This window comes from Coregonus clupeaformis, unplaced genomic scaffold, assembly GCF_020615455.1.
Source record: "Coregonus clupeaformis isolate EN_2021a unplaced genomic scaffold, ASM2061545v1 scaf4696, whole genome shotgun sequence".
NCBI lineage: Eukaryota > Metazoa > Chordata > Actinopteri > Salmoniformes > Salmonidae > Coregonus > Coregonus clupeaformis.
Window position 1 is genome coordinate 11500 of NW_025538150.1, and position 11091 is coordinate 22590.

At 43.0% G+C, this 11091-nt stretch overlaps 1 protein-coding gene across 1 annotated transcript; it reads right to left on the minus strand.

Annotated features, from left to right (window-relative positions):
* Window positions 1-330: 330 nt before the first annotated feature.
* On the minus strand, window positions 331-4083 carry LOC121564395. Its single transcript, XM_045220645.1, has 14 exons — window positions 4025-4083; window positions 3226-3272; window positions 2901-3013; window positions 2728-2799; window positions 2553-2636; window positions 2281-2427; window positions 2107-2187; window positions 1850-1999; window positions 1681-1730; window positions 1503-1572; window positions 1120-1218; window positions 915-995; window positions 720-824; window positions 331-538 (listed from the first exon to the last, which is right to left on the minus strand). The coding sequence occupies exons 1-14, from the start codon at window positions 4081-4083 to the stop codon at window positions 407-409; spliced, it is 1290 nt and encodes a 429-aa protein (XP_045076580.1). The 3' UTR covers window positions 331-406.
* Between the last annotated feature and the right edge of the window lie 7008 nt (window positions 4084-11091).

The following is an 11091-nucleotide window of genomic DNA, read 5'->3' on the forward strand; positions in this document are numbered from 1 at the left end:
AGAGACAAATGCTTTTGAACTACTATTTATTTTATTTAAAAACGTAAAATTCAGAGCAAAGTAATGTAGTGCACTAGTGTATAGAGCACTGTTAGGTGGCAAAGTGTCACAAGAATCCTGTGGGGAGAGAAAACAAGAGAATACATGCATTTAATGTGTTAACTAATCAGGGTTCAACGAAGCACTTCAAGTCCTCAATTCCAGAGAGAGAGAGAGAGAGAGAGAGAGAGAGAGAGAGAGAGAGAGAGAGAGAGAGAGAGAGAGAGAGAGCGAGAGCGAGAGAGAGAGAGCGAGAGAGAGAGAGAGAGAGAGAGAGAGAGAGAGAGAGAGAGAGAGAGAGAGAGAGAGAGAGAGAGAGAGAGAGAGAGAGAGAAGAAGTGTGGCCCTTCAGGTCTCTGCAGTAGGACTACATGCTGGCCATGAGGTACTCGAGGTGGTACTCCAGGAGGCTGGAGAGCTGAGTGACCAGAGACTCTCGGTTAAAATACCAGGCCAGCTGCTGCCCAAACATGTCATCTAGCAGAGCCATCAGCCCGCCCTGAAGGGAACACCACACAACACATAGAAAATGGCTCTGAGCTACTAGCTTATCAAGAGGAGAGAGACAATGAGAGTTACTCCCCCTAAAACGGCATTGAAACCCTGTTAACCAGGAACGAGTAAAGAGGAAGTAAACTAGTAATAAGGAAGAAAACAGGAAGTAAACTCTTGACTCTTACATTGAGCAGCAACAGGTATCTCTCAGCCTTTGGCTCAATGCTGGCAACAGTGGGCAGGAAGGAGTACAGGAGAGCGTACAGACGCTCCAAGAACCCACCAGGTTGCTAAAGTAAACAGAGGAGGAGAGAAGAGAAATTGAAGTGAAATTGCTAATAGACAGACATCTAAACATTTACCAGCAAGATGCTACTTACCACCATCAGGGATTTCTGAGCTGTCATCATCCCAAACAGCACCAGCTCAAAAAGGACATCTATCAGGTTAACATGATGGATCTAGGACAAGAAAACACGTTTGGAGGAAATAGGAATGATTTCAAATAGATCAGCTACTGTGCCGTATAAAAGACATGCATGTGGAAGAACTCAAAGTGAGACTTGAAAGAGTTAATTAACTCACCTTTGCCTCAGCCAGCTCCCTCTCAATGTCAATCTGCTTGGAGGGGTCACTCAGGTAGTCCACAAAGTCGTTATAGGCACGGATGAATTCGGCCTCGTCCTATCACAAAGCAAAGAGCAGTGATGTTAGTGCACAGAACACATTTCTCACCGAGGACGCTCTCTTTCCCTTGAAGGACAATGAGTTAGTGAGCTACCATCTGGTGGACCTGAACCAGTGCGCCCAGTAGGACCTTTCCCGCCACAAACAGATGGTTCCTGCTCAGGGTGGAACCGAGCAGGGTCTAGAGAAGAGGGAAGAGTTAGGGTGAGACACCCATCTTCCTCTAGGAGACAGACAGAACAGGAAGACACAGAGAGTCAAAGAAAAGTGGGTCCACTCACAGTAAAGGCCTGGCGCAGGGAGACGAGCCTCAGGCCGATGTCCTCCACTCTCTTGGTGGTAAGATAGAGGCTGTGGAAGAGAGGGAATGGAGCATGTCAATGGGGGATAACAGCATTGTGACCACTATCCTTCAGCATCTGACAAGCTCAGACTATACACACATTTAGAGGGACTCACTTTAGCAGAGGAACCTCCCTCTCCTCAGGCAGCAGGTCCTCCTCCCAGCCCTACAATAACAGAACAATTATTCAACATCAGTGACCAATTTAATGACATGACAAACAAAGGGTAAATCGAAGGATCTTAATGCTACTAGTCAATAGTATGTGTGTGTGTAACATCTGACCTCATAGCAGTTGTGGCCCTCAGGCTCTGGCTCAGTGAACTGCTGAGTGGTGGGCGTAGAGACGGAGGCAGCCTCCGACCACGCCGAGGAGGAGAGCAGCCCATCCAGCCCCATGTGGAGAGTGGCGTACACCACCGAGACATCAGTTTGCTGCTCAAAACACACACACACAACACACGTTAATAGAAAACAGACCATATCTAATGGAAAATGCCCTGTAATTTCTATTCTATATACATAGGAAATTGTTTATTTACCTGGTAGCAGCCATGCGTCACGGCCACAGACGTCTCGTGGCGGAGGTGAGACGCATACTGGGTCACCCTGCCAGCCACATACTGACAGAGAGAAACGACATGTTAAGGAAATGTTAACGGAATAAGTGAAGAAAAGCCTAATCTAATACTAATTCAGTAGTATTTACATCTTACCTGGATCCAAGAGATGGACTGAACCTTGGTGGCACAGTAGGGGATGCCCTCTGGACTAAGTCTGTGTGTCTCCTTGGAGATGGCCCACACCAGTTGAGTCTCCAGGCCTCGAACCCTACTCGCATGGTGCATCCTCACCACCACCTGCTGTGGAGTGAAATGACAAGACAACATCAACAAAACAACATCAGCCATCGCTGTAACATATTTCCATCAAGATCACATGACACTGACGATGTAGATTAGGATTAGGTAGTGACAAAGACACATACCTGGGATCCCCCACGCATGTAGGTGATAATGGGGCTGATGAACTGGAAAGTTCTCCAAGCTTTAGCCACCGGACCGGCATTGTTCTGCACAAGAGGGGGTTGACATTACAATACATTCAGGTTAGAAACAGCAAACATTGCAACAGTGATGTGACTGTGTGTGTGGGTCTCTTACCCTGATCACAACAGGCCCACAGTACAGGGAGCTAAACCTAATCGGTATCAACTGCCAATTACCAGTGGCCTCCTAAAGCAGAAAGCAGACAACAAAGATTTTTAGAATGTCAAAGTGACACAAATTGAATATCTGGGATACTTTTCAAACATTAAACTTTCTGAAAATTGTACCTCAAGGATAGTCGGCACATCTGGCACCTCCTCAAGGATGGCTGGCAGCAGTGGTACATCCGGCACATCATCCAATGGCACAACCAACTGGACCTCATCCAGGACAGTTGATTCTAAAATTAGGAACATTGGAATACAAAAAAAAAATTTAGGATGTAAAACGTAGCGAGCTAGCTAGTACTACTAGTTCAAAAGTGCATCTCTTAGCAAAAGTCACTAAAGTCAACGTTAGCTTGCAAGTATGGATTACAGAAATACACAACATTTCACAAATTACATTTATATTGTTAAATGTGGTAAAATAAGAAGTTTAAACTCAACATACCCTCTTCGAAGTCGATGTCGCTGTCCACCTCCCGACGATTGCGAACCCTGCAAAACGGAAAAAGACAAAAACAATCCACAAATGAATTTGAACAACCTGTCGACGCAGTAGACCGCCGACGTCCACGCACTCTCCCCACCAATTTTGAAAAGCACCCAGGCATTTTCCAGTCGATCTTTCAGTCTCAGGTCTCAAAAATCTGTCAAGTTTGTTGTTGTTGTTTTCGAACAGAAAACGTTCAATAGAACGCCGAGATGTTCTATCGGTTAGATGTCTCTTGGCAACACATATTTTTGAAAATTGTTGTTTACAAAATTGACAGCTGTGTTGCCATAGAAATGAGTTTGGAACTCTATGCTTACCATTAGAATTCTATAAAAAATGCCATTCCTACTCATCATTCTAATTCTATTGACCCTATTTTGTCACCAGAGGATTTCCTATGTTGTTGGTATAATATAAAACAAAAATACCAAATGTTCTTTTTAAGTCACTAGCTAGGTCAATGGCCCATTGAAATGTTTTAGCATGTTTCATGGAAGTTGTTGTTGAACTTCTGAAAGTCTAGGCTTTGACTCAGTGGATAATAAAGTATTGTGGAGCACAGACAACCCGGTTTAAAATATATTGACCAAATTCAGACAAGGGGGGCAAAGCCACAGCCCACTGAGGTAGGAGAGCACTGAAGTATCTGCATAATAATAATCCATATCTCTTTTATAAACAGGATAGTATCATTGATTATATAAAAGTGCATGTATAAATAAGTCTGATTGACCTTTTTTCATGGCAGGTTCACCTTCTGAAGCCGGACGAGGTTCCCAAAGCGTGCTGCGCACCCACCAAGCTCAGTCCCATCTCCGGACTCTTCTACGACGACAACAACAATGTGATCCCAAAGAAGCATCGTAACATGGTGGTCAAGACCTGTGGATGCCTGTGACACCTGTGGTAGCCCATATATTCTACATAATTTTTATAAACTTGACTACCATTGTTCCAAAAGATACAAACGGGGTAATATACCTTGCAGCCAGCAGTTGATAGCAATAATCTGGCAATATGTGTATAAATTGTATGTATCTACACTGAACAAAAATATAAACGCAACAATTTCAAAGATTTACTGTGTTACAGTTCATATAAGGAAATCAGTCAATTAAAATATATTCCTTAGGCCCTAATCTATGGATTTAACATGACTGGGAATGCAGATGTGCATCTGTTGGTCACAGATACCTTTTTAAATAAAGATAGGTGCGTTGATCAGAAAACCAGTCAGTATCTGGTGTGACCACCATTTGCCTCATGCAGCGGGACACATCTCCTTAGCATAGAGTTGATCAAGCTGTTGATTGAGGCCTGTAGAATGTTGACCCACTCCTCTTCGATGGTTTTGCGAAGTTGCTGGATACTGGCAGGAACTGGAACACGCTGTCATGCACGTCGATCCAGAGCATTCCAAACATGCTCAATGGGTGAGATGTCTTGTGAATATGCAGGCCATGGAAGAATTGTGACATTTTCAGCTCCCAGGAATTGTGTACAGATCCTTGCGACATGGGACTGTGCATTATCATGCTGAAATATGAGGTGATGGCAGCTGTTGAATGGCACAACAATGGGCCTCAGGATCTCGCCACGGTATCTCTGTGCATTCAAATTGCCATCGATAAAATACAATTGTGTTTGTTGTCCGTAGCTTATGCCTGCCCATACCGTAATCCCACTGCCACCATGGGGCACTCTGTTCACAACATTGACATCAGCAAACCACTCGCGCAACGGCAACGCGAGATTCATCCGTGAAGAGCACACTTATTCAGCGTGCCAGGGGCCATCAAGGTGAGCATTTGCCCACTGAAGTCAGTTACGATGCCGAACTGCAGTCAGGTCAAGACCTTGGTGAGTACAACGAGCACGCAGATGGGCTTCCCTGCGACTTTTTCTTACAGTTTGTGCAGATATTCTTCAGTTGTGCAATCCCACAGTTTCATCAGCTATCCAGGTGTCTGATCTCAGACGATCCCGCAGGTGAAGAAGCCAGATGTGGAGGGGCTGGCGTGGTTACACGTGGTCTGCGGTTGTGAGGCCAGTTGCACTTACGGCCAAATTCTCTAAAACGACATTGGAGGCGGCTTATGGTAGAGAAATGAACATTAAATTATCTTGTAACAGCTCTGGTGGCCATTCCTGCAGTCAGCATGCCAACTGCACGCTCCCTCAAAACTTGAGACATCTGTGACATTGTGTCTCCCGAGTGGCGCAGTGGTCTAAGGCACTGCATCACAGTGCTAGCTGTGCCACTAGAGATCCTGGTTCGAATCCAGGCTCTGTCGTAGCCGGCCGCGACCGGGAGACCCATGGGGCGGCGCACAATTGGCCCAGCGTCGTCCAGGGTAGGGGAGGGAATGGCCGGCAGGGGATGTAGCTCAGTTGGTGGAGCATGGCGTTTGCAACGCCAGGGTTGTGGGTTCGATAAAATAATGTATGTGCTAACTGTAAGTCGCTCTGGATAAGAGCGTCTGCTAAATGACTAAAATGTAAAATGTAAAAATGTGTCGTGTGACAAAACTGCACATTTTAAAGTGGCCTGTTATTGTCCCCAGCACAAGGTGTGCTGTTAATCAGCTTCTTGATATGCCACACCTGTCAGGTGGATGGAATATCTTGGCAAAGGAGAAATACTCACTAACAGGGATGTAAACAAATTGGTGCACCAATTCTGAGAGAAATAAGCTTTTTGTGCGAACTGAACATTTCTGGGATCTTTTATTTCAGCTCATGAAACATGGGACCAACACTTTACATGTTGCATTTATATTTTTGTTCAGTATAATATATTGATTATTTAGTGTGAGAAGGGTATATGAATAACACCTCCTTCATAAAGAAATCCTCAATTGAGATTTTCACATTGGACTTATAACCATACTTCACTTCTGATTAAACTATTCAAATCTACAGTAATTCAGATAAATACATCACCCTTTGTCATATATTCTATGTATCCAATCAAAGTTGTAAAGTACTGTGACATAAGTGCAATGCTACATTTCTACCCTTTTGATGGCTATGTTGTCTTGTTGAACGATGAATTTCTCATTGTCTCTTTTAGATGTACTACACATGGTTCAATTAAAAGCTAAATATATGGACTATATATGCGTGGCAAAAAAATGTGTGCATTTCTTTAATTATACTTTTAACCAGCATACAGTGGGGAAATAAAGTATTTAGTCAGCCACCAATTGTGCAAGTTCTCCCACTTAAAAAAGATGAGAGAGGCCTGTCATTTTCATCATAGGTACATGTCAACTATGACAGACAAATTGACAGATTTTATTCCAGAAAATCACATTGTAAGATTTTTAATGAATTTATTTGCAAATTATGGTGGAAAATAAGTATTTGGTCACCTACAAACAAGCAAGATTTCTGGCTCTCACAGACCTGTAACTTCTTCTTTAAGAGGCTCCTCTGTCCTCCACTTGTTACCTGTATTAATGGCACCTTTTTGAACTTGTTATCAGTATAAAATACACCTGTCCACAACCTCAAACAGTCACACTCTAAACTCTACTATGGCCAAGACCAAAGAGCTGTCAAAGGACACCAGAAACAAAATTGTAGACCTGCACCAGGCTGGGAAGACTGAATCTGCAATAGGTAAGCAGCTTGGTTTGAAGAAATCAACTGTGGGAGCAATTATTAGGAAATGGAAGACATACAAGACCACTGATAATCTCCCCTCGATCTGGGGCTCCACGCAAGATCTCACCCCGTGGGGTCAAAATGATCACAAGAACGGTGAGCAAAATCCCAGAACCACACGGGGGGACCTAGTGAATGACCTGCAGAGAGCTGGGATCAAAGTAACAAAGCCTACCATCAGTAACACACTACGCCGCCATGGACTCAAATCCTGCAGTGCCAGACGTGTCCCCTGCTTAAGCCAGTACATGTCCAGGCCCCTCTGAAATTTGCTAGAGTGCATTTGGATGATCCAGAAAAGGATTGGGAGAATGTCATATGGTCAGATGAAACCAAAATAGAACTTTTTGGTAAAAACTCAACTCGTCGTGTTTGGAGGACAAGAATGCTGAGTTGCATCCAAAGAACACCATACCTACTGTGAAGCATGGGGGTGGAAACATCATGCTTTGGGGCTGTTTTTCTGCAAAGGGACCAGGACGACTGATCCGTGTAAAGGAAAGAATTAATGGGGCCAGGTATTGTGAGATTTTGAGTGAAAACCTCCTTCCATCAGCAAGGGCATTGAAGATGAAACGTGGCTGGGTCTTTCAGCATGACAATGACAATGATCCCAAACACACCGCCCTGGCAACGAAGGAGTGGCTTCGTAAGAAGCATTTCAAGGTCCTGGAGTGGCCTAGCCAGTCTCCAGATCTCAACCCCATAGAAAATCTTTGGAGGGAGTTGAAAGTCCGTGTTGCCCAGCGACAGCCCCAAAACGTCACTGCTCTAGAGGAGATCTGCATGGAGGAATGGGCCAAAATACCAGCAACAGTGTGTGAAAACCTTGTGAAGACTTACAGAAAACGTTTGACCTGTGTCATTGCCAACAAAGGGTATATAACAAAGTATTGAGAAACGTTTGTTATTGACCAAATACTTATTTTCCACCATAATTTGCAAATAAATTCATTAAAAATCCTACAATGCGATTTCCTGGATTTTTTTTCCTCATTTTGTCTGTCATAGTTGACATTTACCTATGATGAACATTACAGGCCTCTCTCATCTTTTTAAGTGGGAGAACTTGCACAATTGGTGGCTGACTAAATACTTTTTTTCCCCACTGTACGTTAGTAGCAATGGAAAATACCAAATTATCTTTTTTTTGCCGTTTTTCTATATACAGAGGATCCAATACACAGGAATGTGTCATTGTCAACAGATTTCTGGAGGATTGTGTACTGCTATATTTGTAATAAAATAAACTAGAATATTTATTGTAGAGGTTGATTTGATGCAGATGTGAGAGTAAATGCCAGTGAACACAGACCTCCAGAAACTGATCGACACTCCTATCCTAGACAGTGTCACCCTCTTCAGCTACATAGCATTGCAGTATATTGGAAATACATTTGAAAATACTTATAAGTATATATTTGTCTGGTATCAGTATAGACGGAATGGCGTTTAACTTGCATTCGGAAGTAACGATTTTCTGCTAGCATTACATTTACATTTACATTTTAGTCATTTAGCAGACGCTCTTATCCAGAGCGACTTACATGAGCAATTAGAGTTAAGTGCCTTGCTTAAGGGCACATCGACAGATTTTTCACCTAGTCGGCTCGGGATTAGAACCAGCGACCTTTCGGTTACTGGCACAACCATTAGAAGGCATACATATTCTCTCACACACACAAAACGTAGTCACTGCTTTCCTTCAGAATGGATCAAACAGGCAAAGGAATGCTTTCATATATATTGCTACATTTATTGTAAATGGTCAAATGCAAAAAACTATTGTTACAACATGGACCCGGAGACTATCAAAAGTGATTTTGGCATTGTTTCGACCAGGGCCTTTTACAGGCAGAACAAGGCTCAGTCTTGGGCAACTAACAAATCATTTCCACTATGACACCATTGTCAAAGAAAGCAGAAATGATTTGCACAAGAGTGTATGGGAGGAGGTATAGAAAAGAGTTGGGGGCAAAAGTAGGACAGCGGTACACAGATGAGATAAAAGTAACACCATGAAACTTTTAGACGTGTAACAGTCTAGATGGTATTGAATCAGGAATGAATGAAGGAAGCGGCATAGGGGAAAAGGGATGTAGGTAGAGTGGGCTCATAGAAGTAAGATGGGTGCTTCAATAGAGTCTGAAGTTGAGGGGTGGTTGGACATATAAGATGGGGTGCTGGTGTGCTTCTGCCCCCCCTTTTAGGTCATTGTAACACAAATATTCCCCCACCCATGTCCAGGGGTCTCAGTGTTTTGTCCCTTGACGCCATTCAGTCCCAGTTGCAGCGCTCAAATCGTGGTCATCGTGTGTCTGTGAATCACAACATGAAAGGCGATGAGTAACAACATTTCCACATATTGAGCCATATGAAATACAGTTGAAGCATAGGGCAAGAATTTGCTGCTAACATGTATACTGTGAGTCTGAATGATGAGAGCATCTTATCCCAGCTGTAGGTCCATTGTGTGTGTGTGTGGTCTTTTAAGCCTCAACAGCAACCAGCTCTGGAGGTATTGGGGACTTGGGATGCTTGCTGTCAAAGTGCTGCTTGAATGTCTTTGGGTCCGGTATCTGTGTCTGTAAGGGTCAGGTAAGGAATGAAGGATATCAACAATTGTTGGCTGAGACTGAATTTTCAGGTGACAAAAAATAAGCAAAGCAAGAAGATGCATCAAACTACTACACCTCACACAGGCCAGTACAATGGACTAGACATGAAAAAGAAACCTAAAAAGGTAGGGACGTCAAACGTTTTGGCTGCTGCACAGACTATGGAGGCTCTAGTCTACAGCGACCAGTTAAATTGTGTTTGAGAGCATTATTTTACTCTCCAAATGGTTAAATGAGTGAGAAATAGATGTCATTGTTGCAATCGTTTGTGAGTGGGCAACATACTGTATACTATCATCTTAAGTTGACATGTTGAATTATTTTGGCATAGTAAATTATTGTATATTCCGCTAATTTCCCGAATGTGGACTGTGGACAGTTTGTGTTACTACGAGCCTGCATTTTCACCCCATAAAATGTAGTGGAATTACACATCCATTTTACCTCAGATTGGTGATGTTAGTATAAAAGTTTATAGTTATCACAATGACTGTAAAAACTATTGGTCGCTAAAGAAATGACAGACCATGTAAAATACTGTTAGTCACTAAATCCAGCTAGAAAGACCACGTAAAACAGCTGGCTAGTATGCCCTCACCCGTCTGAGCGGTTGGCTGTGAATGCCCTCACCCGCTATATACTTATAACTGATTGGTTTGGTTCTGCGCACTATAGTGCTGTCCCGGTTAGAACATGATGTTGAGGCCCATACTAAACACTTGGTCACCACCACACGCACACATGCAGACACAGCTGTTTGTATTTGAGGATGTTTATATGATTGTGGTAATCCGAATAACTTGGAATCTTATTGTTGTGGTTCTATAAGACAAAGATATGCACACATGTAAACAGTATTAGTTAAGGGTTTTAACTATGCAATATAGATATACTGTATGTACAGTAACAGTCAAAAGTTTGGACACACCTACTCATCGTTCTGGAAGATTATATAGCTAGTAGGGTTGACCCCATTTATTCGACTGGTCGATTGTTTGGTCGATAGGCTGTTGGTCGACCAATATTTCTTTAGCGGAGCAGTAGCAAAAAATGAATGTACAAATATCATGGTGTACAAAACACCTGTCTGATTCGCGCCAGTCTGAGTGGACTAATCCATTGTGGAGGCCGTGGGGATGGCACAGTCCATCACTCTAAGACGTGTTACTGAAATTGCATATGGTTATATTACATAAGAACAATGGTGCAAGAATAAAAAATAATATCATTTTATAACAAATGCACTTTCTCCCGCGTTGGATAGTGGTCACTGTCTGCAGTTCTGAAACACATCAGTGCTCTGTTGAATTGGTGCCTTTTCCTAGACCATGTTGCTATGTGCATAATAGCACATTTAATCCGCGTATTGTTGTTGAGAACAATGTGGCGGAGGCAGCAGCAGAATGAAGAGATGAGAAAACAGCCCTTGCCTTATTGTCTAAGAAAAGTGAGGAGAGGAAACCCCGACTTAATTAGGTCAATAATCAATAGCTTAACTGTTAAATGTGCCTGGCTTTATAAATGATCCATATAC

Coding starts and splice junctions, on each gene's coding strand:
- LOC121564395 (XM_045220645.1), bottom strand. CDS start 4,083: ATGGGACTGAGCTTGGTGGGTGCGCAGCACGCTTTGGGAACCTCGTCC. Junction 2,800..2,900: donor ATGTGCCGACTATCCTTGAG/GTACAATTTTCA, acceptor TTTCTGCTTTAG/GAGGCCACTGGTAATTGGCA. Junction 1,219..1,502: donor CCCTGCGCCAGGCCTTTACT/GTGAGTGGACCC, acceptor GCTTTGTGATAG/GACGAGGCCGAATTCATCCG.